A 27,987-nucleotide genomic window follows, 5' to 3' on the forward strand; every position below is an offset into this window, starting at 1 on the left:
CAGGCGGGCTTACCCGGGAGAGGGCGGCCCCAGCCCCAGCCCCAGCGCTGGGCCGGGCGGAGCTCCCGCCCAGGAGGAGCTGCGGCTGCAGCGTCCAGCTGCCGGACTGACCTCGAGCCGTGCTGACCGCGGGAGCGGCGCCGGGCCCCCTCCCCCCCACCGCCCCAGCCCACCCTCTGAGCCGTCTGAGCCCCCTCCCTGCTCCCTGCCACTGCACTGGTAAGTCCCGCGCTCCGCACCAAACTTTTTTGCTGCGGAGTTCTACCGCCAGACCACGAGCTACACTGTGGGGGGGGGAGGGGAAGGGGTGAAGAATTGAGACAAGCCTTCTTGAAATGATCTATTCACGACTCCATAGCTTCCCGAAAATGGATCAGATCTCCCCGTTTCCCGAGTTGGTATAACTCTTGATTTTAGCTGGTTAAACTTGTAGTGAGGGAGATGAGGGTATCTGTTCCAACTTCGCTACACCCTCTCCCATTTCTCTGAGATGTAGCACTTCTCGATACTTTCCCTCCACATTTCAAGTACCTTTGGCTCCCTAAAAGCTCATCCCCTCCCCATTCTGCCGTGGCAAAGCCCCCTCTCCCAGGTACTTCGGGTCCACCTTCTCCGCATTTTCCTGGAGACCCCGCGATCCTTCGGGCTGTTCACTCCCTCCGGGTCTACCGGTCTTGCACACCGGCCAAAGACGTGCAGGGGCTGGGTCCGGCTGTGGAGGGAGGGGCTGAAGCTGGGGCTCGTCCGAAACCAGGCGGGCGGGGCCGGGAAGGGGAGGTGTAGGGGGCCGGACGGGGCGGAGCAGGCGGCATTTGCGGCCGGCGCCGAGGTGGAGAGTTGTGCGCCGGTCCCTGGGCCTGAGCTCGGGCTCGGGCTCGGGCGCCTGCGATGTCTCAAGATGGCGGAGCTGGGCGAATTAAAGGTACCGGCCCCCTCCCCCATCCCCATCTGCACTGAGCCCGGCAGAGCGCCGAGTCAGGGAAGCGACCGAGACGGGGTGCCGAGGGCTCGGTGGGGGCTGGAGACGTGGCGGGGACTCGCTGCTGGGGATGGGAGAAGTGGCTACGGGCGAGGTAGGGGCTGCGGCGGGACTCCGGGGGCGGGGCCGCGGGGCAGATGCAGGGGTGGGGCCGAGGGAATTGCAGCTGTTGGGGGCCGAGGCGCAGGGGGCGGGGACGAGGGGTAGAAGTTGGATTTGGTGGTAGGGGCAGATGCAGGGGTAGGGTCAGGAGGAAAAGCTGCTACAGAGGCAGCGCGAGTCGATCAAGGCCCAGAGATTCGACAGTAGGGGGCACATGTTGGGATGGGACTGTGGGGCAGAGGTACGGAAGGCTCCAGGGGGAAATGCGCTGAGAGGATAGAGGCTTTGGGGCTGCTGTTGGGATCTGAGCCTTGGGAAGTACCAGTAGGCGGCTGAGATCTAGGGGGCGGGGCTGCGCGGGCGGATAGATCGAGGGGTGGGGCAGAAGCATCCTGGAGGCTGAGAGGGAGGTCCTGCCTTAGTGAGTCGGGATCTTTGGGCAGAGACAGAGGAGTGTGAAACTACGGGATAGGAAGGGAGAAGTTCTTGACAAAACTAATGGAGAAATAAAGACAGAACAGAGGAAATAAGGATGGGGAGAGAGGCAGAGGAGCAAGTTTTTAATCACATTCCTCAGGAGGAGCCCAAAGCCGTAACACCGCCGGAGGTGAAGAGCCGTGGAGGGCTAGCAAGGCCTGCCCGTGGCCGGGCCTCCTAGAGACTCGCAGAAGGGAATCCTTTAAAGAGAGAGCTTGCCACGACCACACAGACTCTTGAGAATAACTATCCAAGGACAACATGACAGAACCTTTAAGAAGCACTGGGTTCATTTCCCTGCTTCTTGGCTTTATGCTGCCCTTTGAAATGGAGCCACAGCCTTGGGCAGGCTTGAGGTCTAGTCACTGGGCCCAGTGTGAGATTCTGCACCTTGGCTTAGGGGCCCCATGCCTGCTCCTCATTCTCCAGGGCCTCTGTTGAGAGCTTTGCCCTTTCTTCTCCCGCCCCTCTGGCGGAGGGGGAGGATCACTTCTCTCTGTGCAGGAGAGAAGCAGAATATTGGTTCCTGGCAGATGGAGTAAACAGGTAGACAGGAAGGGTAGATACCTAGATGCCCCATTTTGCTGTGAACACCCTCACTCCAAATTTTGGTCCTGCCTCCCTCCCAGAAAAATAGGGCTGAGGGAAGGGTAGTTATGTTAATGACAGTGAGAAAGGATCTGGGGGCGTTCTGAGCATTGAACCCTGACCTGAAAACCCTGGTTACAAAAGCTTCAGAGGCTTGGGGAAAAGAGCTGAGGTGGATTGAGGTGTTGGGAGGGGTGGGCTGAGTGGCACAATCCTCCAGCCACCTGGCCCCTTTCTCCCCTGTGGAGCTATCTGGCCTGAATCCTCTTCTCCCCCTCCTTCTCCCTGTCTCCTGTCCTCTTCCCAAGAGGCTGGGATGGGTCTGAGAGTCTGAGAAAGGGCAGGAGAGGAGATAAGCAGCTTAACGGAGAGTCCAGGCTCAAGGCAGGAATGGAGGTGGGCCGCGGAAGTGGACTCAGAGGTGTGCTTTAGGATGGCCTGCTGTCTGCACCCTGTCCTCACCTGGTCGACTTCCAGGCTGGGGGAGATGGCGTTGCTCAGGCTCTGGGGTAATGGTGAGGCTGGCCTGAGGGTTGCTAAAATGGGACGTAGAGGTCCTTTTGGTCATATTTGCAGTCATCCACTGGCTGCAAAGCACCTCTCTGATTAGTGCTGGATGCATAGAGGCACTGCCCACCTAGCAGCTCAGCCCAGTGTCCTTGGCAGGACAGGCCTGTGCGAGGTAGGGTTCTCAAGCTTCTCTGCTCTCCACAGCACATGGTGATGAGTTTCCGGGTGTCTGAGCTCCAGGTGCTCCTCGGCTTTGCTGGCCGGAACAAGAGTGGACGGAAGCACGAGCTCTTGGCCAAGGCCCTGCACCTCCTCAAGTCCAGCTGTGCCCCCAGCGTCCAGATGAAGATCAAAGAGCTTTACCGACGACGCTTTCCCCGGAAGACCCTGGGGCCCTCTGATCTTTCCCTGCTCTCTCTGCCCCCTGGCACCCCTCCTGTAGGCTCTCCTGGCCCTTTAGCTCCCATCCCCCCGGCCCTCTTGGCCCCTGGCACCCTACTGGGCCCCAAGCGTGAAGTGGACATGCACCCCTCTCTGCCCCAGCCTGTGCACCCTGATGTAACCATGAAACCGTTGCCCTTCTATGAAATCTACGGGGAGCTGATCCGGCCCACCACCCTCGGTATGGCTGTTTGTGATCCCTCAGTCTTCCCGGATCCCATGCCTCTTCCACAGGCCTTTCTTAGGCTTTAGTCCTGTGGGCTCAGCAGCCCAGGATAAGGGCAACTTCTGTGGCTGCCTGTGCATGGGCTTGGGAATAACTGCTCCTTTGTGTTCTCAGCATCCACTTCTAGCCAGCGGTTTGAGGAAGCTCACTTCACCTTTGCCCTCACCCCCCAGCAAGTGCAGCAGATTCTTACATCCAGGTACATCGCTTTCAGTCCTCCTGCTTCCTCCTTGGGTAGTTACCCTTAGACTCTTAGACTCCGCTCTCTGACTGTCTTCTCTTCTGCCCTGCTCCTTCCTCTCCATCTTCCTGCCCCTGCTTTGCCTCTGATTCTCTCGTATGCCTCTTCTCTGTCCCTGGTGTCTCTGTCTGTTCACCCCTCCCCTCCGGGGAACACATACTGACATCTTTTCTCTCCCTGTTCCAGAGAGGTTCTACCAGGAGCCAAATGCGATTATACCATACAGGTGCAGCTAAGGTGAATCGATCCTTCCTCTCTGCTGGGCTCCCATGGAGGGTGGGAATGAAATAAGGGTATGACAGGTCCTACTAGGAGATATCCCTGCTCTTCCACACCCACCCCCGCCCTGGGACTCTTTTCTGGAAACTGAAGGCTACAGATATCCATCACTGATTTACTGAGGTTCCCTGCCTCTCTCTGAGATTCAGTTCAAGAAACTGCCTCCCACCCTTTCATCTTCTCTCATCTCTTACCAGGTTCTGTCTCTGTGAGACCAGCTGTCCCCAGGAGGATTATTTCCCCCCCAACCTCTTTGTCAAGGTCAATGGGAAACTGTGCCCTTTGCCGGTAAGTGCTCTTCCCTTCTTCTGGCAGTAACCCCTTCCCTGTTTCAGTTCCTAGATGTTAATTACAAACCTATTATGAAAGAGACATGCCTGGCACAGTGCCTGGGACATAGTAGGTGCTCAGTTTACTGACTGAATCAGTATAATCTAGTGAGTCCTAAGACAGGGCTGGACGAGCGTTCTGTTTGAATCCAGAGGAGGAGGGACATTGGTTTAACCCAGAGGTTGAGGGAAGATTCTCAGAAGTGATGCGCCCAGAGCTGAGAGTTGGAAGAAGTGGGGTCTCCTTACTCTTACCCATGCTCCTCAAGAGCTCAGTGAGCAGCTTCCTATTTCTTTGGCCATTGAATAAGCTCTCTCCTTTTCCGCCGGGATTGAACCCTAGGTAGTGCCCCAGCTTTGTGAGTCACTGAATGGGCCCCCATCTCCTTGGTCAGTGGGTGAGCTGACCGCCCCAGGGAGCAAGGAGCCTAAGGCAGGACGTCTTGACCAGGCCCTCCCTTCTCCAGGGCTACCTTCCCCCTACCAAGAATGGGGCTGAGCCCAAGAGGCCCAGCCGCCCCATCAACATCACGCCCTTGGCTCGACTCTCAGCCACTGTTCCCAACACCATCGTGGTCAACTGGTCATCTGAGTTTGGACGGGTGAGCGTGGCGGAGGCAGGGAGCCTGGGAAAGCCTGCAGGGGGTGAGAGGGAGTCACCCAGTGTCTTGGGCTGCAGAAATACCTTTCTCTTTATGGGTCTCTCTGCCTTAGCTTGCTGTCTCTGGCCCTCTTGTGACAAAGGAGGGGGTGTTGGTGGGGTGGTGGTGGTGTGCAAAGCAGAGGCTAATTGTTTCTCCCCACCTCCAAGTAGAATTACTCCTTGTCTGTGTACCTGGTGAGGCAGTTGACTGCAGGGACCCTTCTACAAAAACTCAGAGCCAAGGGCATCCGGAACCCAGACCACTCCCGGGCACTGAGTGAGTAGCAGCCTGTCCCTCTTCTCCTCTCTGCCCTGGAGCCAATTCTTCCTGGCCCTCCAGCCTTCATAATTAAACTCACACCCGCCTTGTGACACCTGCCTCACCTCTCACATGAACCCCAACCCTCCCCCTGTGTCCCTTACTGATCTCTGTGGTTGAAGAGTCGGACCATTCCCAGGCACTGAGTGACACCCCTGCATTCCCAGTTACACATTGGCTTTGCACCGCACAGACCCTGACTCCAGCCCCGGCTGGAACATGGGTTCTTCAGACTAGAAAGAGTCTTAAGTATCATCTAATCTAACCCTCTTGGGATGTTTCAGTTCCCTCTAGGTCATCTCTACCAAAGCGTCACCTAGCTGTATTTAAGCATCTTCGGGGGCTTAGTGGGGGGGTTGAAGGGAATCCCTTCCTCCCATGTAGCCTTCATAATCCAGATCACAGACTGCCCCCACGTGACATCCCATTGGCTCCCAAAGGGCTTCTTCCCACTTGTCTCTCAGCCAGAGTCATCTGTTTCTTCCCACCCTTGGGCTTCTATCCAGCCTTGCTGACCCCATGGCTCTGGCCCTACTCTTGTTACAGTCAAGGAGAAACTGACTGCTGATCCGGACAGTGAGGTGGCCACCACAAGTCTCCGGGTGTCACTTATGTGCCCGGTGGGTACAAGGGAGAAGAGAAGGGGTGGAGGGTTGGGTTAAGCCTCTGGACTCAGATGTGGGTTCCTCAGGCTGTTAGAGTGAGGCTCCCTGGGACGTGGGGACTCTGACCTCTGAACTCATCTCTCCTCAGCTAGGGAAGATGCGCTTGACTGTCCCTTGTCGTGCTCTCACCTGCGCCCACCTGCAGAGCTTCGATGCTGCTCTGTATCTACAGATGAATGAGAAGAAGCCAACGTGGACATGTCCTGTGTGTGACAAGAAGGCTCCCTATGAATCTCTTATCATTGATGGGTAGGGCCATTCTGCATTCAGCTTCCTTTTGCCTTGGACAGTCCACTAGGACTCTCTCTCTCTCTATGGCTATATACGTTTATATATAGCTTATTTCTCCTCCCATGAATCCCAACTCGTAACCTATTTGTCTCCTTTATATAAATATAATGTATATATGTATATAAAATCTGTCCCCTTTATTATATGTATGTATCTCCAACACTGAGGACTACTCCATACCAGGCACCCTGCTGAGCGCTTTGCATATCTTATCTCACTGAATCTTGTGAGATGCCGGTAACCCTGTGAGATGGGTACTGGCATTATTGGTGAGAAAACTAAGGCCTGGAGAGACTAAGTATCTCTTCTTTCTTTCTTTTTTTTTTTGAGATTGAGTATCTTGCTCAAAGTTATATTGTTAGTAAGTGGCAGAGCCAATGTATCGAATGCATTTCCTGTAACAACCACCTGACCTCTCACTGAGTGCAGCAATCTAGTTCTTTGAGGGCCTGGATGTGCTGTCTTGCTGTTCCTAATCCGCCTCCAGAGCCTACATTATGATTCGTATTCCCAGTGCCTTTTTGAGGTGGTTTACAGAGTTCTGTATCCCCGCTCCTTCTGTCTTGTCCTTAGTACTACACGGAACAGGTGCTTAGAATGTATTTATTTTAAAACTTAGCACTCAAAGTTTTCGAAGCTCTTTTACACACCTTACTTTATTTGATTCCAACAACAACTCAGAGAGGTCATTAGGGTGGATGCTATCCCTGATTTACAGATGAGGAAGCTGAGGTTCAGGAAGGTGAGTCCCAGAGCTCCCTGGCTGCTATTCTAGCCATCTCCCGGCCACATGAGTTCCCATCTCTCCTTTCCCCCAGTTTATTCATGGAGATTCTTAATTCCTGCTCGGATTGTGATGAGATCCAGTTCATGGAAGACGGATCCTGGTGCCCAATGAAACCCAAGAAGGAGGCATCTGAGGTTTGCCCCCCGCCAGGGTATGGGCTGGATGGTGAGTGACCCCCTGTCTCCCAGTTGAGCTGAGTCTGGGGTGGCCTCTTCTCTGAGACATAGTCTTCTTACTACCCACAGCTGTCCAGTATAGCCCAGTCCAAGAGGGCAATCCATCAGAGAATAAGAAGAAGGTTGAAGTGATTGACTTGACAATAGAAAGCTCATCAGATGAGGAGGACCTGCCCCCGACCAAAAAGCACTGTCCTGTCACCTCAGCTGCTATCCCAGCTCTACCTGGAAGCAAAGGGTACGAGGAAATAGGCTGAATCTACAGCAGAAGGGGCAGGGAAGGCGTCGGGGGTGCTTTCTGATCACTGGGCAAACCCTGGGGCACAGAGGGGACTTGGGAGGCAGAGCTGCGTGAGGGCATCTGTGTTTCCTTCTCTCCTCACAGAGTCCTGACGTCTGATCACCAGCCATCCTCGGTGCTGCGGAGCCCTGCTGTGGGCACGATGGGCGGCGATTTCCTGTCCGGTCTCCCGCTACACGAGTACCCACCTGCCTTCCCGCTGGGGGCTGATATCCAAGGTATGACGCTGATCACAGGGTGGGGCCCTGCACCGCCACAGCCTCCCCAGAACCGGCTCAGAGCCCTTGCTCCTTTTCAGAGCTTTCTGGCCGTCTCGCAAAGGGCCACAGTCCACGGAACTTGTTTGAGTGTTTTGTTTGCTTGTTTTTGGTGGTGAAGGGGCCAGATAGGAAGTTAATTTTAATTTTTCTTTTCTTACCAGGTTTAGATTTATTTTCTTTCCTTCAGCCTGAGAGTCAGGTAAGTAGCCCCTTCTCCTCCCATGAACATCTCAGATCTCTGAAGCTTCCTTTCTAGGCACTGAGGGCTCCCCCCTATTTTCCCCAGGGGACCTAAATCTGCCTCTTTGTGGAGGAGAGGGGGCAGTACAGGCAGTTTATTTCCCTCCTAGGCCCCACTGGGACTGCCTCGGATTCTCACCCGTGTCCTCCTCTGTCCTCTATTACTTACTGTTCTGTCTCCAGAGTTCTTGGCGCAGTTCTGCTCCTGTCTGCTCACCCCTCAAAGCCATATGCACTTGAGCACCACGACTGCCCCAGCCGGACATTCCACACATTTCACACGCCCACAGGGCCAAGAACCTAGCAGGCTGGTGGGGCTGGGAAGGCAGGGAATAGGGGTAGGGTGCGGGGAAGTGGGGAAAGAGTCAGGGAGAGGCGCTCCCGCTTCTCAGAGAATACCTTGGGATCCCAAGGGGTTGATTCATCCCATATGATATTTCTGAGACAAGGGATTGGGAGGCGGGGACAGCCCAGATGATCTCTTAAACCATGCTCTTGATTCCTCCCAGCACTACGGTCCCTCTGTCATCACCTCACTAGACGAACAGGATGCCCTTGGCCACTTCTTCCAGTACCGAGGGACCCCTTCCCACTTTCTGGGCCCGCTAGCCCCCACGCTGGGGAGCTCTCACCGTAGCACCACTCCAGCACCCCCTCCTGGCCGCGTCAGTAGCATCGTGGCCCCTGGGGGGACCTTAAGGGAGGGGCACGGAGGACCTCTGCCCTCAGGTCCTTCTTTGACCGGCTGTCGGTCAGACATCATTTCCCTGGACTGAGTTCCTGGCTTTGGGAACCTTCACTGCCTCCTGACAGCTGAGCAAGTATGCTGTGGAGTCTGAACCCCTGGCCACCCTGACCCCTCGGGGGCTTTGGTCAAAGGCCAGAGAGACCTTCATGGACACCTGTTTTTGGCCTTATCTCTGCCTGACAAGTCCAGCACCCAAAGGGTTAATATTTAACCCCTTTTGAAGGAAACTCGGGGTGTCTGTTTTTGGACGTATTCGTATTCTTTGAGGGCCGCACATTCCTTTGGGTATGCTAACCTAGGCAGTAGCAGGCAAATGGGGTGGGATGTGAGTTGGGGAAAGGGCTGAATCCTCAGCCTTGACTGTGTAGAGCCTCGCGGGGAAGGGGGCCTTCTCGTGTCCCCTAGGTGCCCTCTCTTCTCATTCCCCAGAGCCGGCTCTGTTCCTTCCCCATGTCCATTGTCTCTTCATGTCCATTCCGTTCTCTTTGGCCAAACAGACAGGTGGAGTAACTGAGACGGGCAGACACATGGACAGAGAACTCTATTTTGGGTTGCAGATTTTTTGTGCATAAACAAGAAAAAACAAAATACTCCAAAGATGACTTTCCCTGCCTCCTACTTCCCAGTAATGACTGAGAAGCGGATAAGGCCTTAGCCCTGATCCCCAGGGGTTTGGGAGAAGGGCCTGGCCAATCGCCTGGGTCTCTATTTATATATTTAAGTTCACAATGTTTCTCACGCTGACCAGCCTGAGGCCTGAGCTTCTAAAGGCCCACGGGCCTGTGGTCAGGGTGGATCATTCTGCACCTTTCCTGGGAGGTGTGAGCACCCACGCTCTCCCCCAGCTCCTTTTTCAGGCTCCTCTAGGGCCTGGGACCTATGTTGTATTCCCACAGTTGTAACAAAGTTCTCACCCATAATAAAGGTTGTGAATGTTCAGAGTGTCACGGAGGTGGGCTGGGGAGGGGGGTATCAGATTCCTGGTCCGGGGGGGAGAGGGTCAACATTCTGTTCTTCCTTTGCTGGCCCCGGGTCTGAGGGAGCTCCACTTCCACGTGATAGGGGTGTCACACTGAGGATTTTCAAGAGCAGTTATTCCTTCGTCCTTCCTCTCCCCCATGCCCATAAAAACACCAGACCATTCTGCCCAACACTGTGGAATCCTTAGGGCCTCATCCTTACCTGCCCAGGTGTTGCAGCCAGAGCCTGAGGGCAAACTTGGTCCCTGTGCTAACCCTCTCTTGGCTGTCGGCCACGGCTGGGGTGGTCCGCAGCAGGGTGGACGTGGGCAAGGCCAGAGGTCGAGCTCCTCCGTCCTCTCCTAGTTCCACCGCACTGCGGAATGACAGCTCCTGTCTGTGCTGTGCCTTGTGGCTTCACCCACTTCATCTGATCCTCCCAACCACCAAAGGGAGGAGAGGTGGGTGGGTGTTAATGCCCTTTTACAGAGAGGAGGGTTAAATGACTTGCCCCTATGAGAGAGTGGGACTGAAGCCCAGGTCTTCGGTGCTGGCTAGTTGGAGCAGGAACCCTTGGAGTATGATGGGCAGTATCTTTGATCTCATGTTCTCTCTTCATTGTCAGCTAACCAACTCCCTAAATCTCCCCCACAAAACAAAATTCTCTCCTGAGGAGGAGACAGAAGCTGAACTTCTCAATGTGTATGTGTTGGTGTGTTGGAGGGTTAGGGAGAAGCTCCTACTTACGGGACAGAGGGTGGTAGGTCCTGGGGAAGATGTCTGGGTGTCTCTGTCCCATCCTCTGAGGCAGCCACTGCAGCTGCTACATCTGGTCCCAGCCACATAAAGGCGCTCACCTCTCCTGGGTTTGGTTGGATCCGGGCCTGGGGCCAGACATGTTGATCCCTTAGTCACGGGCTTTCTCAGGAGACCTGTTTCTGATCACAGCCTACCCACAGGTGGAGTGGAGAGACTTGGGGCAGGGGCCGGGGAGAGGCTATTGGATTTCTTGCTTATCTCTGACCTTCCCCTCCCCCACCCTAGCCATAGTGAGAACCAGTCTGCTTGGGTCTCCTAAGCCCCATTTCCTTCCTCTACTGCCAGCCCTACCTGCAGCTGCTGCTGTGACTCCTGGGAGATGACAAGTAGATAGAGAACGATGTGATGGTATCTGGGGAGACCCCAGCTCAGCCTAGGAGGGTAGGCAGACTAAGAGAGAAGAAAATGGCGAAAGTAAGAACTTTCTGTCCCTTGAGACTTTGTAAATGCAGCCAAGGAAGTGGAGAGTAGAAACAATGCAAGAGGGACACGGGTAAGGGCTGTGGGGTTGGGGACTTCAGACACCCAGACACCATCATTTCCCCTGTGGTCAAAGCAGCTAGGCCAGTTCTGTGGGCTTCGGTGGGTTAGAAGTTGTCGAGGGTTCTTGTTTAAGTAGGAAGAAACCTCTCCCAGGTCCTTGTCTCACCTCCCATAGCCCCAGAGGGACCCAAGAGAACTGGCCCTGGGGCAGCTGTAGTCCACTCTCCTCCCAAAGCTCTCGAAGCCCTCCGTCCAACAGCTGGGAGAGAGAGGGCAGGAGGTCAGAGAGGCCAGCACCTGACTCCTCCAAGTCCTGTGTTTGCCCTTCCCCTGGCCCCCACCCAAGGTGATCCCAGACACAGTCCCTCCTTCAGGGCAGGGTGCAGGCTGGGTAAGGTGATCGGTTACCTCTTCATCAAGTTCCACATGCCCACCTGCAACAACAGTGGGGCCAGTAGGTGAATGATGGTGTCCTTGGCCAGGGACCCCATGCAGTATTTACACCGCCCCCTCCTCCAGGGGGCACAGACGCTGTTGCAGCCCCTTGTGATTTTGGGACCTACTACATTTCTGGGCCTGCTTCTCTGTCATTCTCAGACTGGGGATAGCACTGTTGGGTGAAGGGGAAGTTTCTTTCCTGGACAGGGCCTTGTCCTCAGGGCGCTCACCTGGGGGTACCCAGAGGTTGGGTGAAACGTTGAGGGTGCGTGTCCTTCGGGTCAACAAGACGGTCTGATCGCTGGACTGCAGAATGACCGCCACACCCAGATCCACACCTCGATTCGTGGGCAGCTCGGCCCCAGGAGCCCCGGGCTGCTGGTCCAGGGCCGCAAAAGGGCAGAAAGGGGGTCGCTGGCGGGAGGGAACCACTTGGGTTATCGCTTCAGAAGCCGGGCGGGGCTTTCAAAAACTGGGGAGCATCGCACGACGGGGGGATGGGGGAGGAGGCCGAGCCGGGGCGATGGGCTCGGCCCGCAAGCCCCCGCCTCCCTCCCGATCCCAGTCGCGCCCTTCGGCCCTTCACTGCCCGCTGCGAAGCCCCTTCTCCCGACCTGGAGCGGAAGCCTGGCCGACGCGCCTGGGAATGGCCTGTCCGAGAGGACGAGCTGTCCCCGCTTCAGGCCGCAGTGCGTGGGCCCCGGCCTAGCGCCCAGGAGGCCACACACGCTCTGCGAGAAGCTCAGGGGCTCGGGGCGCCCGGAGCGGAGCAGCAGCAACCGCGCCGCGGCCATAGCGCGCCCCCGGGGGCGGCGGACGGGGGCGGGGGACGGGGCGCTGCGGCCCGCGCGGCGCCCTCTGCCGGCCCGGCCGCGCTTCCCCTCCCGGCGCCCCGCGGGGCCGGCGGGAAGCCCGGCTTCCGGGACGTCTCCGGAGAAATTTAGGTGTGACACTTGGGGGCTATCCATGCGGGTAATAAATAAATGACAAAGGGGAGCACCTCTAAAATCTCAGCCCCTCTTTTCCTCCCATCTCTGTGTAGGGAAATGATCCCCAGACAGGGATTTCTGGACTCGCAGGTCAACACCCCCTAGCCACGCGCGGGGGTATAAGCGCCCCTCCACAGCCCCCTGCACACCTATCTTGGTATAGAAGGTGACACCTACAATTCGTGAATTACAGCTGTCTCCCAGCCAGACACCCAGGAAACATTTCTGACACCTCCTCTTTCTTCTCACTCAAATGGCAAGCAAGTGCAGCAGACTCTACCTCCTTAAATGTTCTCAAATCCATGTCTTTATCTTGTCTTTTACTTCCAGCCTCCATTACCCTAGTTCAGGCCTTCCTCATATTCTGCCTGAGATATTATTGAAAGTCCTGCCCACACCTCATAGTCTGCCTGAGATATTATTGAAAGTCCTGCCCCCACCAATTCATTCTCTCCAGTGCTGCCAGAGTGATCTTTCTAAAATGCAAATTTGCTCGTTTTGCTTCCCACTGCTCTCAGGATAAGATAAGCTACTTAGCCCCGTGTAGCAAGAATCCACCAGTCCGTGCCCTTGCCTGTCAATTCTGGTGGGACTTAGGCCCTATTTTCTAGTCATATCTTATTTGCAGTTCCCCCAAGAAACAGGCTCTGCTTCCTTCTGGGATCCTTGCCCCCTTCCACCTGGCAAATCCCCATCTTTCAAAAAGGTTAAGTGTCACTTTATGCTCCCGTTCCTGGCTGACCCTTTCCCCCATTGCCTCTGTACAAAATACTTCCCTACCATAGCCCCCTAACACTTGTCTCCTCCCACTAGGCTGTACGCTCAAGGCTATTCCTCTTTGCATGCTTAAGGCCTGGCCCAGTATGGGGCACATAACAGCTGCTCAGTAAAGCACGGGAAGTGTCTTGAAGGCAGAGATGGTATTGTACTTATCTCTGTACATTATTTCTAGTATAGTGGTTGGCAATTAACTGAGATTCAAATGTTCAATGAATTAGAACACTGGTAAGAGGAAACTGAGGAGATTATATGTAAAATGAGACCTAATTGCTTTAAATGAAATGAAGCTGCTCATATAAATTATATCAACTAGATTAGTCACCTATCCATGGTACTGAGAGAGAGAAGTCAGAACTGCCACTTTCTAGGAACTACGGTGAAGAGGAAGGCAGTGATTTGGGTGCTTACCACATGCCAGGCATTGTGCTAAGTGTTTTACATACACAACTTCAGATATGCTAGAAGCCTGGAGCTGGCAAATGTGACTTTCATCCATAGGTTCTAGTGTGACTCCTTGGGCCAATCCACCTGTTGGCCCTGAAAATAGCTTTTATTCCCCCTCTGTGGGAGCCTTCCACGTTCTCTACACTGTGTGTGTGTATGTGTTTAAGATTACAGTTTCACAAAGTAAAGAAAACAGGTGTTGCCTTTTGAAAATGGAATGAACATTCTGGAACAGAAAGAAGAAACTTCTTTCATTGTCAGGGATGTTCAAACACAGCCTTAGCTGATTTCTTGGTGGGAACTGATGCATCTGTTAGATGATTAATACAGTTGACTTAAGTTCTTTCCCCTGCTAACATTTGACGAGGGGGGAATATACTGATAGGTCTAAAACAGGATCAGCAAACTTAAAAAATACGTTAAACTCTTTCTGGTGTATTCTGGGTGGAAGGGATAAAGAAGGGGTTTCAGAACAAGAATCTGCAACTTATCCCACTGCACAGCATGCATCCAGGCACCTCCTTTATTTTTCCTTCCAATCCCCTCAGATTTTTTAAGGGAGACTCTTCTTCTGAGTCATTGTCTCTTCAGGGTGCTCTCGATGTATGACTCCAGCAGGAAGATGGTTTCATCCACCTGGATCTCACAGGCATCCAACCTGAGTGAAAAAGCAAAAGCATTTGCTTAGACTGAATATTCATTAGCATATCTAGGATTACAGGCTGGACTGGGTGTGGCCATGGGGAACTGCTTGGCTACCCTCGAGAGTACTGGGTGGAAAGCAGGAGAACCAATAGATCATTCTCCCATTTACTGAACATCTCTTATACGCGAGACACTGCGGAAATTGCCAAGGATTCGAAAGATAAAGCCTCTGTCCCAGGAGAGGTTACAGTCTAACTTACAATGAGGAGAAAGATAGTACATGTTAAAGGCACAGGTGTAAAAGGCCCTGGTGTGTCTTACAATAGAAGCTGAGAGCGGCTGAGGCTTAAGGTGATTAGGAATAGAAGGGAACTTCATCAACCTGATAGAAGCCATCTATGAAAAACCCACAGCTAACACCATGCTTAATGGTGAAAGACGGAAATCTTTCCCTCTGTGATTAGGAACAAGACAAGGATGTGTGCTTTTTACTTCCATTCAACCTTTTACTGGAAGTTCTAGCCTGGAATTTAGGCAAGAAAAAGAAATAAAAGACATCCAGATTGAAAGGGAAGAAGTAAAGCTATTTCTAATTCACAGATGACATGATCCTGTAATAAATGAATTTAACAAAATTGTAGGATATAACATCAAAACACAAAAATCAGTTCCATTTCTATACACTGGCAGAGAAGAATTCAAAAATGAAATTAATTTTGGGGTGAGAAGGGTATAGCTGAAGGGGTAGAGGGCATGCTTAGCATGCAGGAGGTCCTGGGTTCAATCCCCAGCACCTCCTCTAAAAATAAATAAATAAACCTAATTACTTCCCCTGCACCCCTCCAAAATGAAATTGAGAGAACACTAAAAAAGCATCAGAAAGGAATAAAAACTTAGGAATAAATTTAACAAAAGAAGTGCAAGACTTGAACACTGAAAATGACAAAACATTATTGAAAGAAATTATGGAAGACCTAAATAAATGGAAAGAGCTTCCACGTTCATGGGTTGGAAGATTCAATATTGTTAAGATGGCAATACTTCCCCGAGTGATCTACAGAGTCAAAGCAATCCCTCTGAAGGCCAGTGGTGAAGGCCAAGGAACTGAAGATGAAGAGACAGCCTGCTATGTATGAGACTGTGGAAGGCCTTAGGTGTTACGCCAAAGAGTCTGGTCTCTATATTAAAAACAAGGAGCCAATAAGCATTTAGACTAGAAGAGTGATATTATCAATCACTTTAAAGACACTAACTTTGAGAACATTAGAAGAAATGGTTTGAAGAGGGAGGTGATCGTCAAGGTCGAAGAGGTGATGAAGGTCTGCGTGGGGAGCAGATGAAAGGCCACATCTGAGACACATTCCTGAAGTAATGCAGCCTTGGTGAACGAGAGAGCTGTGTGGTGAGGGAGGAGAAGCTAGGAATGTCCTCAGAGTTTTTAGCTCAGGAAAATGGGTCGACTGAATTCTGTTAACTGAGCTGGGGAAGAAGACAGTGAGTTTAGGTTTGCTCACGTTAAGCTGGAGGGGTAGCAGGAAATGGAGGCGGGTTTGTTCGGAATGTATTTTGAAACACAGGCTGGAGGGTGAAGGGTGATGCTGCTTACTTGTTGACGTTACGTTTCAGGGTCTCCAGCTGCTGACGCTCAGGGGCTGTGATCATCTCCTCTATCTCCTGCAGCTGGGCCTCCTCTGCACCCGTGGCCTGCATGGATGCAATGATGGCTTCTACCCTCTGAGACTTTTCTAGTAGCCGCCTGTCAGACAAACACAACTCTGAGGCGTGTCCCTAGCCTTGGAGATTCTTTTATCCTGTAGCCCTGGGGCATAACTCCCCCAGTGAGCATGTTCCTGGTCAAAATAAATAATGTCATTTTCTGAGGACGTTTTCTACAAGCTTCGTTAGAAATGAGACTTCAGCTTTTCAGTGACTATGAAGCTAGGGAGATCCCAGCTGGGACGAGGACGTAGGATCTAACTGTCCCCCGAGCCCTTCGACCCTCCCCTGAAGCTCCCAAATAAAATGGTTAAAGGTTTGATCCCCAGCCCCCTGCAAAAAAAAAAAAGAAAGAAAGTAAAAACGAATTGTACCTTCACTCCTGAAACTCTCACTGCTTCTCATTTGTACTGAAACTCTGGTGCCAGTTTGTACATTTCTCATAAACTTAATCTGCAAAATTATTTCACCGGGAATATAACAGAAAAGCGTATACTCCTGGGTGATTCGTGCCAACCTAATCCAATAATTGAGGGCAACCAGATTGGTTACTGTCTCTTTTGGTTTCCATTTCTATAGGAAATTTCCCCTCAAGACTTCTGACGCTGAAAAACTTAATTACTCAACTGAAAATGCCACTCACTTGTTTTCTTTGGTTTCAAATTGCCTCCTTTCTATCAAGTTGGCTACGCTCTGAGGGGAGAGAAAACAAGAAATGCACAGAGTTCTACTGAAGTAGCTCAGGTAAAATGGCTAACGAGGGCACGAGGGTGAGACACCTCCGCGGAGGGCAAGGGGGGAAAGGCCAGCAGGAGTCACCTTGTAGCACCTGTGCAGCAACATTCGGGCAGCCGACGGGATGTTCACAGTATATAAATAGAAGGTCCTGGATGGGGCGTGGTCTGGCGTTTTGGGGATTTCCTATTTGTCCATAGAAAGAAAAATAAGAGAAATTAAGCTTTTCTTCAGAACTGGCAAAGTAAACACCTGTCCTATCTGGAGCTACTCAGCCTTCTCTTTCACTTATACTTTCCTCTTCCTCAGTCAGTACAGCATCTGTGTCCAGGGCATAATCAGCCCCATGGAGAGCTGGGCTGCCCTGTTTTTCCCATTTGACTGTCAATGTCCTGAGTGGGGAAGAAAGAAGAGGCGCTTAACATGTACTGAGCAACTCTCAAGTGCCAGGTAGATGGTATTTGATCTTTATAACAAACCGGATTTCTTCTGTTACCACTATCCATCACCACTCTGTAGATGGGGAAAAAAGATGGTAGACAATTTGCTCAGTGTAACTGTAGTAAGAGGCAGAGCTGTGACTCTGACTCCAAAATCCATTCTGTCTGTTCCCTCATAGGGTATATATACCACATGGCTCTGCAGATAGTGAGGATCCAATAGATGCCACTGATGGATTTAATCTATAATAAAGTTAAAGCTCGAGGAAAGGGGCTTACAACTAAAGAAGAAAGGGTAAGGTGATTCTGGGCTGATTTCCTGGCTGTGCCTCTTTTTTACTAGGACAGTTAAAGTTCCACAATTATCTTTCAAGTGCTTGCTATGTCTTTGTTAATCTTTTTTTCCCTCTATCTCAGCGCTGGATACAGAGTTTCCTTGGGGTTCAGGATCTTTGCTTCAGGAATTTCTCTCACCCTAGGTCAGCTCTGCTGGCTGGTGGTTATTGTTACCTGGAGTGATATGAAATTTTCTGAGAGCATCTTATAAAGCATATCTTTTGCCTCTTTTGCTGGAATCATTGCAAAGTCTTCTACCTGCTTCTGCTCCAGGTGTTTCTTTTGCAAAACAAGACGGAATATTCTGGCACAGCGAGACCCAAATCTGGAAAGGAATGAAGAAAGCAAAAGGCATGCCAACACAGATTAGCTTTAGCTCTTAGTCACAGATGGTGGTTGTTCGGTTTCCAAGTGTGGAGCCAGGACCAGAAAGGAACGGTGCTGAGACAATTCTCTCATAACTCCACAATTTGACGATGGTACAGCTGATCATAGGAGAGCCACAAACTGCTGACTCACTTAAATGCTTCAGCTCCTGCATCTGTAAGTAACGGCTTTAAGGGGCTGGCGTCACTGGGAACTGAGCAGTAGGGTATTTACGGTAAAGGGCAATAATAGACCGGATCAGTTCAGTGGAAAAATGGGGCAAGATGTGCCAAGGCATGTGACATAAAGATCAAACCACCTGTGCAAATGGGGCGTGAGGAGGAAGTGTCTGACCCCCAGCACCAATCGGGGTGACCCCCTTACCTCTCCTGTACCACGGACTCCAGGCTGGCGGTGGCTAGGCAGCCTAGGGCCTTGTGTAGGTCTTCATGCCGAGGGTCAAGGTCGCTCAGTAATGTTTTGGCCTGGTCATTGCGATCTTAGTTTTATTCCTAAGTCTTTAAAATTTAAATACTATTTTGTTTTTCACATCGGTCTCATTTATGATGTGTATTTCAAAACCTTAATTAACTAGGATATTTAAATCAGGGTTTTGCTTAACTAAAACTTGGTTAGTTGAAAGTCCCTTTTACTTCTCTATTATCAATGTTTTCGTTCAATATTCTACCTTACTTAGTGTACTAAATATCATCAAATCATTTCTTTTATAAATCACCGTCCTGTTTTATAGGTCAGGCTGCCTGACTGAAAGGAAATAACCACCGGTAAGGATACTGATGACATACATTCCTCCACCGCTGTCGCCAGACTTTCCAACAAACTCTAGCTATTAAAAAAAAAAAAAAAAGGGAGCACGTGTCATCCGAATGGCAACAAGTCCAGTGATTCTGTTTCCAACAGAGCAAATCTGTCCAAGAGTATGGAGCAGGTAGCCCTATCAGATGACGGTAGAGAAACTGTCTGAGCTGGCTAGATAGAGAATGAGGCTACAGAAGAATGATACTAGGTGTCAGTGGCAGAAGTAAATCATAAATACAACAGAAAAAAAGAAAAAAGAAAAAAACAGACTTACTGGATCATCTGCCAGCAGAGTGAGATACTGATCAAGAACCTGCTTAGAGATGTTATAGCCAACAGGTAGGGACCTGAAGATCTATGGAACAAGAGAGACAGGGACAATGGGTTTGGGAACTTAGATTTGCTGACGTTGCTGAAATAAAGATGTTTTATTATACACTTCAATTAAAAAAATATATATATATATAAAGAAAACAACATTGTAAACTGACTACTTCGATAAAAATTTATATATGAAAAAGATGTTTTATTAAGAATGAGGCTGAATTTGAAATATTAAATTTGACATGAAAAAAAAAAAGAATGAGGCAGATCTAAAAATACTGACATGAAACGAAGGTGTACATATACTACCATATGAAAAAAGTGAGTTTAGAACACTGTGTAGCATACAATCCCATTTTTTTTTTCAGTTAAAAATATACATATACCTACATTTTTGTGAGACTCTACATAAAAGTCTGAATAAAGAGATGCACCAAACTATTGACAAGGATCTCTGGGGCTGGGATTACACAAAACTATACATACATTTAAACTGGGGTATGTTACATACAATAAGAAGCACAGATCTTAAGGGTTCAGTTTGATGAGCTGACAATTGTATACACCCACGTAACTCTCACCTACAAGATAAAGAACATGTCCTTCATTCCTGAAAGTCTGGGGACTGCAACTTTTAAAAAATTATACATTTCTATGCTGTTTGAATGTAGATCACATAATTACTTTTGTCATCAGAAAAAAACCCTTGTATTTAAATTTTTGTTATATAAGTTAAAAAAATTTAAAATAAAGACTATAAAAATATAGTAACCATATTTAATATGAATAATTAGTATAAGTACAAAAGTAACAGAATATAGATAAAACATTTGCTATATTAAGTATTAATATTTTAAGAAACATATTTAAAACAAACTTAAAATATACAAAATACATTGAAAAAAACAAATACAAGGGCCCAAATAATGTCCTGAGCACTAAGGCTCAGATTCCAAATAGTGGATTCCTAGAACAATTAAGAGTAATTTGTTCTTTGACTAAGATAATGGTTTAGGTTTCTAAAGGCTGGATTTCCAGGAGACCAAATATTTCAGTACCTACCACCTGAAGGTAACGCCTGTCCCACCTCAAACAGCAAAAACCCTTTCTTTCAAGGCTCAGACCTCAACCTACTCCCGGGCTCCATGTAGAATGATGATAACATCCCAGAGGCCGTAGAGAACCAGGACAGAAGGTGAAGCTCACCTCATTGGAAGACAATGGCTGGGTGAAGGGGGCACTAGAGGAAGTGGTGATCTCACTCATCCGGAGCATGGTCCGCACGATCTCGCTGCTAGTCTGGGTTTGAAAAGTGAACTGGAGTTCAGAACTCACGCTGACGCACTGGCTCTGGCTATATGCCAGTGGCCACATCTGGCAAAGCGGATGTTCTTCACAGCCACTGTCCCACCCACTTGACTATCACCTGGTCCATCCTGTTGGCAACTGCACTGACAATGGCTTGGTCACGGAAATGCTGGTGGAATCTGTCAAGGTTGGCCTGCCAATAAATCCCATCATCTGGAATGGGCTGAGGAGGAGAAAGGGATTAGAGAGAAACATTTAGATACAGTGAAGTTTTCTAACGAGGAGCTTGGATTTGACTGTTCACCATTTCTTTTCCCATACAGTAGAATCTAAATTGGCTGGAGAAAAATCAGTCATGTGGATTAGTACCTGGAAAATGACAAATTCACAGCCCCCAACTTCAGACTTCATGATTCTTCTTTTCTTTTTTTTGAGCAAAAGATTTATTTAGAGTGATGTACATGGGGTGGGGATGGGGAGGGTAGGGGGGTTAAAGTAAAGGTAGATAACACACTCCATAGACAGCGTGGGGGTTGTCTCAGGCAAGAGACAGAGCGTGACCCAAACAGATTCTTGAAGCTGCAATCTTCAAGACTGAACCTCCAGTCCTTCTCTACTTTATCTCATCTCCAGTATCTTCAAATCTCCCATTTGCCCTTCCCTTCTCACTCAGCAGATGACCTTGCTTCTTCTTTCAGAGAGCAAAGAGAAGCCATTAGGTCAGAATTCATCCAGTGTGGTGAACACATCCCCATAACATTTGTTTCTTTTTTTAAAAATCTGTGTTTTTACCTACTTTTATCACAGTGGAACAATGTCCCTCCTTCTACCTAAAATCAATGCCCATATGGGGGTGCTAGGTCTCACCCTCTTCTGCATTCTCAGGGACTCAGGTCAGTTCTCCCCTCTCTCCTCTAAATCTTTAGCCTCTCTTTACTGGCTTCTTCCCATCAGCGCTGACCTTGTCCAAATCTCTTCTACCCTAAAAGAGTTCTCCTTTGACACTGTGCCTTCCTTCCTTTTCCTTTCTGTCACAGCTGAGCTTCTCAAAGAGTTGATCATCCCAGCTATATCCCCAACCACAGATTTACTCAACCCATTTCTACCATTATACTGAAATGACAAAGTTCCTGAGGAACTATTGCTAAGTTCAAAGAATAATGTCCAGTTCCAATCTTATCTGATCTTTCTGAAGCATATGACATGGTTGGACATTTTCTCCTTCTTAACTCTATGTGGCCCCTTGGACTTTATGACACCATTCTTTCTTGGTGTGCCTCCTAACCATTCTGTTACCCTTCCTCAGTCCCCACAGATTCCTCTTCCAGATCTCACCTATAGATGCTGGTGTTCCCCAGGGACTGGGCCATAGCCCTCTTTTCTTTTCACTCTACATATTCCACTTAGGTGATTTTATCTGCTCTTAACACTTCAACTATTGATGTACTTCCAAATCAGTTACTTAGTTCTAGAACTCTCTATTAAGCTCCAGATGCACAGACTCAACTGCCTACTTGACACTTTCCACTAGTTCCTCAAAAATGTTCTTTTGAAGTTTTTAGCTAACTACACTATAACCAACCCAATTTCTCAAGCTAGAAACTTGAATATCATCCCTAACTCCTTGCTCTCCCTCATCTACTAACCAATTACCAAGTTCTATGTGTTCTTTATATTTATCAGACTGTCATTACCTTATTTCAGGCTCTAATCTTGGCTCACGCAGATTACAATAGCCTCCTGACTGGTTTTCATTTTTCTTTTTAATATAGTGGACACTATAAAAAGGGTAACTGGGTTTGCTGCTTTTAATTTTGTACTTTTTGCATCATTCTCCCCATTTCTCACAGAGAACACACATGTGCACAACTACAGGTGGACTCTCTGAACGGCATCCATGGAGGTGCACAAGCTCTGAACCATGGTACTATGGTAATATTGCTAAAATGTAAATCTAGCCACTTCGTTCCCCTGCCTAAAATTCATCAGTGCCAGCCCTTTGCCTTCAGGATGAAGTCCAAACCTCTTAGTCAATCAAGAAATATTTATTGATGTCTTGCTAGAATTCCAGGTGCCAGGGATAAGATACTATCCTCAAAGAGCTTCCAATCTTTTGGGAGTAGTAATAAATAACTTCAGATCTTACAAGTGCTGTGCAGATGAAATGGGAAAGTGTGGTAGAGACTGGAGTGGAGGGTGGGCAATGATGCTTGAGCTCTAAGAAAACAGCATTTAAGCTGAGATTTGAACAATAAAAAAGAGGAAACTACATGAAGATCTGAGGGAAAAGCATGTGAAGCAGAAGGAATACTACAGGCAAAAGCCTGAAGACTGGAAGGGGTGTGACATGTTTGAGGGACAGAAAGAAAGGCAGAAGCCAGAACACAGTGAATGAGAGGAAGAGGAGAGAGAGCTGAGTCTGGAGAGCCTTGTCCCCACCAGACCACGTAAAGACCCAGCTCATATAAGGCTTAATAATCCACAGTAAAGACTCAGATTTCTTCTAAGAGTAATGGGAAGCTATTAAAGGAGTCTAAATCACTGAAGTATTGGGCTTTTTTAAAAAGAACAATTTAGAGAGTCATTTTGGTTCTCAAGTAGGTGGGAATGCCTGCAGGGAGGCCACTTAGGAGAGTACTGGCAAAGCACTGACTAGAGTGGTAGTGGTTTGGATAGGATGACAGCAGTGGAAACGGTGAGAAATAGTTGGATTTGAATTAAATTTTAGAAACTGGGCTGATGGTTTTACTGTGAGATAAGATGGTTCCCAGGATTTTGTCCTAAGCAAATGGTGCCCCAGGTGGCTGGCCTTGGAGGAGTCCCTTACTAAGACGAAGAGAGCTTGTCAGGGGAGCAGATGTCTGGGAGTGGAAACCAGTTACTCCGTTTTGGCCATACTAATTTCCAGATGCTTATTAGCCATCTTTACACGGATGCTGGGAAGGCATTTGAACATGACAGCTCAGGCCAATGTACATCTTTCTAGACTCATTTGTCACCACTGGCCACCATGGGTCTCTATGTTCCAGCCAGACTGAACAATTTACACATTTTCTAGGCCCTTTTTTGGCATAAGCTACTCCCTCTGTCCAATGACTGAAGTAAGTTAAACCTCAGAAGAGAGAGGGCAATGGCGTTCACTCCATATTTGATCAAGTTCATAATCCTACTACTTCCCGACCCAAGAGCCTTCAAGCTCTTCTGGGGCTTGTTATCTCAGCGCTCTCTCTGGTTCTCCTTACAGTGAGGACTCCTACTAATCAGGAAGCCCCATTACCTCCTTGTTATCTGAGGTGTGCTTTGGTCTCTTGGCCTTGGGCTCCCCAGTAGCATCTTCGTCAGACGACCTCCTCCTTTTCCCTTTCCCTGCCAAAGTAAACAGTTGAACGAGTTAGGCTACATCTCATAAGATGACAGGAAATGACCGAACATGACAGCAGCTGTCTCTGTCCCAAAGACACGTGCAGTCACCTCTAAGTCACAGTCGTGAGGAGACCGAGGAGCTACAAGAAATGCAAGTTAACCATGAAGGCATCTGAAACTCTACATGTTGAACAAGATATTCGTAATCTTTCTCCCTCAAACTGCTCCTGCTCCAATGCTTCCTTTCAGCGTGAATGGTACCATCACCCTCCCACATACGTGGCACATAGATGTCATCCTTGACTTCTCTGTCTTCCTCACCCCTTCCATGTCTACATTTACCTTTGCCCCATCCTTTCTGCAGACAGAAAAATCTTTTAAAAATGCAAATTAGATCATGTCACTTCCTTTAAAATCCTTTAGGAGTTTTCCTTTGCTCTCAGGATAAAGAACAGACGCTCTATAAGGTCCTGCATGACCTAGCCCCCGCCTATCTTGCTAACTTTATCTGATGGCTCTCCTTCCTTTACTCACTGTGCTTTCACTACCCTGAGCTTCTTTTACTTTCTCAAACATCCTCTTTGTTTGTTTGTTTTCCACTATGCACTATTCCATTTGCCAAAATACTTACCCTCTGTCCTCCGTCATACCTTACCTCACTGGTTGGCTCCTACCTCTGCTTCAAATCTTAGTACAAATGCCACTATCTCAAAGAAGCATGTGCCCTAAATGCCCACATAAATCTAACCTCCTGTTACGTATTTTCATAACACCTCATCCTTTTCCTTCATAGTACTTACCACAGTTTGTTAGCTGTAATATACATCTATGATGCTTCCTAATTAATGGAAGTCTCCTATTCTAGACATAAGCCCCAAATGGGCAGGGACCGTAATGGTTTTTTCATCACTTTACATCACAATCTCTGGAAGAGAAAACTCCTTGGTAACTGTTCAATTGATCCATTCATCCATTCAACACTCAATGAGGAAGAATCCACAATTAGGGTGAGTCATAGTTCTAGGGCTCAGAATTGCTTACCTATCAAGCTTAGTTTAGGAACCAGGTACATGTCCTTTTCACTGATGACAAGAGTAGGGGCAGGCGGTGGTGGCCCAGGCTCTGAATTCTCAGTGGCAGGCACCACGGGGCACCGCTGCACAAAGTGTGTGTCTGCTAGTCGCACAAATGTGTTGGATACCTCAGCATAGTCCATGGTCTTGCCATCTGTACAGCAGGAGGAAAGGGGCAGGTGAGATAACCTAAGAGAGCTGAGGGTCCGCTCCTGCATTCCGCCAACCTACACCTCTGCCAACAGCGTGGCTGCAGTACTGACCCTCCATAGTCTCTGTGAGCCGGTCTGCTACTTTCTTCACAACAGCTGACATTGTCATTTTGCCATTCAGCAGCAGCTCTTCGACAAGCAGCTCTCCGGTGTCACTATACAGTGTTTTGGCAGTATAGATGTACCTGGGATACCTAAGCATTCGTAACACCCGGCTGCACTGGGCTTCATACTCCACCACACCCCGTTTGTGCACTCGATGTATCACCAGGTTGTGCTGAATAAGGACACAAAGGGCCTTTTTTACCTGGAGAGGACACAAAAGAAAGAGAAGAAATATCTGAAGATGTAGCTCATTATTGCTGGCAATTTCTCTCCAACAGTTTATGAAGCATCAGGAGGTGGCTGGAATTCCTGTGCCTCTTCCCTCTCTCCATTGCAACAGCTGATCAGAATCGCATGTCAGTGGAAGGAATCAGGAAGATTCCTTCCTATGATGCTCATATTTCTTCTGATCTTTACCTTTCAAAGTACAATTTACTTCTCTATTATTCGCATTCCTTAAAGGTAGTACTGAAATTAACAGACGCAGTATGAATAAGTGAAGTAAGGCACAGGAAGAGCACAGAGTTGCCTCAGAAGCCACAATGAGTCAGGAACGCTCAGGAACGAGAAGCAGAACCTTGGGCCCCTACTGCCTCGCCCTGTCCCCAGTAACCTTATTCTGATCCTAGGGCAGGCTTCTCTCTTCTTTTCATTTTGTGGGATGAGGAGTAACAATATTCAAAGATAGGTAAAAGACATTGATGAGATGAAAGCAAATTAACATGATCCAAACATACCTGATCCAGTGACGTCCCTGTGTCATGGGCGATAACTCTCAGTGGCTGGCTGCCAGTTCTGACTAGGTGGACTCCAATTTTTTCTACAATCTCTCCAAAATGCTCTTGCAGCAACAAAGAACACAGTTTAATTTCTGCTTGAGTCATTGTACTGAGGAATCTCAGAGCTAGGGGGAAAAGAGAAACTGTATGATGGGAAGTTTCTCTTTTATGGTGGAAGTGGAGATGCGGAGTGTAAATTCATGTACTTTCTGGAGGGCAATGTGACAGCAGATACATCAAAAGCCTTAAAACCTTGCATATCTTTGACCTAATAATTTTGTTTTGGATACTCTGCTCCAAGGAAATAATGAAAATATGCCAGTGCGATTCTCTTCAGAATACTGACATATACTGGGAACAACCTAATGTCTAGCAATAAAGGATTATTTCAATAAAGTATGGTATACTCATACAATAGGGTACTACGCCAACATTGACAATGAAGTATAATACGTATTAGTGTAGAAAACTTCATTAAGTGAAAGAAGCAGGCTACAAAGCAAAATGGAGAGGAAAGTTCAAGTATTGTGGAAGAAAGAAAAATACATACGAATAGGAAAAAAGACTGGGAAACTATACATATCAGATTTACCTTTATGGGATTATGTGTGATTCTAATTTTCTTTAAAGATTGGGTGAGATGAATCTGTGATCTGTCACAGACCTTAGATTCTATGCTTCATTGTTTGGAGGAATTAAGGCCACTATTCACATCCCCCTAGGAGTGAACATTGGGAGACAGTGCCATTCCCAGTCCGTAATGGAAATGATAACTTAGCAAAAGAAATTAAGAGGTATAGGAGAGCTTCTCAACAGGGTGTTAAAAAAGGAGATGAAGTATGTTGTTGGCAGGGAAGTGTTTAATTCTAACATTTTTATTCCTTGACAAAGCAGACACAAGTAGAAACAGGCACAGCTCACTATATAATCACTTCCTTATTACCACAAGTGCTGCCAAACACTGGTTTGTTCATTTATTTCTCTCAATTCCTCAGAAGCCAAGACTTTGCCTTTCAGCCTCAGTATCCCCCGTCCACAGGTCTCTGGGAAAGCATCCCCAGACCCTCTGCCATCCCTGAATAGGATTTCCAAGGAGCGTGGCTCCTGGTTCTTCACTCCCTTCCCGCAGGTTCTGGTTCCGGACTGGATCCCTCGGTCCAGAGACAGGGCCGCCTGGTTCACACCGCATTTTCCACTAACCTCTGGGTCAACGCGATCTGGCGCCGCCGAGCTCCTGCTGGCCGCCCGGGCGGAGGGGGAGCCCAAGGTCCTCCCACGCTGGAGCACGGCCCCCGAGCAGGGCCGGGCAGGAGGAAGAACGTGTGCCGCTCTACCCCAGCGTTTCGGTGGTTTCCGGGGACGCTCTCTCTCTCTTCTCGCTGGGAGGCTGGAGGACCGGCGAGGGGCTGTGTGAGGAGCCGGCGGGCGGGCCGACTCTCCTTCCTGCGCCTCTTTGGTGCCGGGAGGCGGGCCTCGGGGTCGCGGTCGGCGCCGCCGCCTCTCTGGGCCCGGCGGACTCACGTGACCCGCTCGGGCTCTGGAGCGGCCGGCCGGCCGCCCTGAGGAAGCGGCGGCGGCGGCAGGGGCGGCTGAGGCGGCTGAGGCGGCGGCTGCAGCGGGGAGGGAGCGGCCTGGCGGGCGCCCGGCCGGCTGCCCCCTCGGACGGCGGCGGCGGAAGAGAAAAATGGCGGAGGCCTCGGCGGCCGGAGCCGGGGCCGCGGTCCCCGCGCACCGGTTTTTCTGCCACTTTTGCAAGGGCGAGGTCAGCCCCAAACTACCGGTAAGAGCACCGTGTCCTCTGCGCTCGGGCGCCGGCATGGCTTCCTTGCCCCGCTGCCCCAGAACGGGTCTGCGGCTTCCCGCACAGCCCCGGTTCCCCTGACCTCGGTCGGCCAAGAACCTGCTGCCCGCGGTCTCCGGCCGCTGGCCCCGGAACTCCCGCCCTGCCTGTTTTCCCACTCGGTTGCTCCACCTGCCTCTCTCCCCTCTCTTCCTGCCCCCTTCCTTTCTTTTTTTGGTCTTCCTTAGCAAGTTCTCCTGTGACACCTCCTCTCATTTTCTTGCACCCTTCTTCACCTTGTCTCCTTCCCACGATGACCTCTCTTTCCCCCCACTCGATACTCTTTCTCACCTTTCTTCTATTTGCTTCTCACCTTTCTCTATTTCCTTTTACACTTTTCACCAGATCCTCCCCCACCCCCCATCCTCATTGAAGCAAAATAGCGGATTGCGGAGGATTGTCCTTATTCGGT

General features: G+C 49.5%; 4 protein-coding genes across 11 annotated transcripts in view; 2 read left to right on the forward strand and 2 right to left on the reverse strand.

Moving 5' to 3' along the window:
• PIAS3 (protein inhibitor of activated STAT 3) lies at positions 1–9,541 on the forward strand. 2 transcript variants are annotated; one of them, XM_015246285.3, is made up of 14 exons: positions 1–219; positions 2,861–3,278; positions 3,438–3,522; positions 3,751–3,801; positions 4,041–4,131; positions 4,640–4,774; positions 4,987–5,092; positions 5,681–5,754; positions 5,888–6,048; positions 6,909–7,042; positions 7,123–7,291; positions 7,439–7,572; positions 7,776–7,813; positions 8,364–9,541. In XM_015246285.3, the coding sequence occupies exons 2-14, from the start codon at positions 2,864–2,866 to the stop codon at positions 8,628–8,630; spliced, it is 1,860 nt and encodes a 619-aa protein (XP_015101771.1). In that variant the 5' UTR covers positions 1–219; positions 2,861–2,863; the 3' UTR covers positions 8,631–9,541. The 2 variants fall into 2 exon arrangements, with proteins under 2 accessions (XP_015101771.1, XP_006212497.1); XM_006212435.4 differs by lacking the exon at positions 1–219 and adding an exon at positions 808–922.
• On the reverse strand, positions 6,729–12,145 carry NUDT17 (nudix hydrolase 17). 6 transcript variants are annotated; one of them, XR_012062887.1, is made up of 9 exons: positions 11,916–12,144; positions 11,532–11,715; positions 11,272–11,297; positions 11,030–11,122; positions 10,672–10,770; positions 10,309–10,445; positions 9,785–9,937; positions 9,517–9,674; positions 7,566–8,171 (listed from the first exon to the last, which is right to left on the reverse strand). XR_012062887.1 is itself a non-coding variant. In XM_015246247.3 (8 exons), the coding sequence occupies exons 1-8, from the start codon at positions 12,093–12,095 to the stop codon at positions 9,575–9,577; spliced, it is 972 nt and encodes a 323-aa protein (XP_015101733.2). In that variant the 5' UTR covers positions 12,096–12,144; the 3' UTR covers positions 9,133–9,574. The 6 variants fall into 6 exon arrangements, 4 of the variants coding, with proteins under 4 accessions (XP_072802787.1, XP_015101733.2, XP_072802785.1 ...); XR_012062888.1 differs by lacking the exons at positions 9,517–9,674; positions 9,785–9,937 and adding an exon at positions 6,729–7,278 and having other exon boundaries at positions 8,024–8,171; positions 11,916–12,145; XM_015246247.3 differs by lacking the exon at positions 7,566–8,171 and having other exon boundaries at positions 9,133–9,674.
• A 1,878-nt stretch (positions 12,146–14,023) lies between these two features.
• POLR3C (RNA polymerase III subunit C) lies at positions 14,024–27,420 on the reverse strand. Of its 2 annotated transcripts, XM_006212434.4 has the most exons (15): positions 26,936–27,420; positions 25,694–25,860; positions 24,903–25,158; positions 24,608–24,793; positions 23,481–23,569; positions 20,322–20,426; positions 20,102–20,194; positions 18,846–18,926; positions 18,548–18,599; positions 18,137–18,197; positions 17,561–17,711; positions 16,695–16,796; positions 16,519–16,568; positions 15,766–15,915; positions 14,024–14,172 (listed from the first exon to the last, which is right to left on the reverse strand). In XM_006212434.4, exons 2-15 carry the CDS (start codon positions 25,838–25,840, stop codon positions 14,091–14,093), a joined length of 1,605 nt encoding a protein of 534 aa, XP_006212496.2. In that variant the 5' UTR covers positions 25,841–25,860; positions 26,936–27,420; the 3' UTR covers positions 14,024–14,090. The 2 variants fall into 2 exon arrangements, with proteins under 2 accessions (XP_006212496.2, XP_072802788.1); XM_072946687.1 differs by lacking the exon at positions 16,519–16,568 and having other exon boundaries at positions 26,936–27,184.
• Positions 27,286–27,987, forward strand: part of RNF115 (ring finger protein 115) — a 53,218-nt gene continuing 52,516 nt past the window's right edge. The window contains exon 1 of the mRNA XM_006212433.3: positions 27,286–27,515. Within this exon, the coding sequence (XP_006212495.3) occupies positions 27,420–27,515 (96 nt within the window). The 5' untranslated portion in view covers positions 27,286–27,419. The remainder of the gene's footprint in view (positions 27,516–27,987) is intronic.

This window comes from Vicugna pacos, chromosome 21 (genome assembly GCF_048564905.1).
Source record: "Vicugna pacos chromosome 21, VicPac4, whole genome shotgun sequence".
NCBI lineage: Eukaryota > Metazoa > Chordata > Mammalia > Artiodactyla > Camelidae > Vicugna > Vicugna pacos.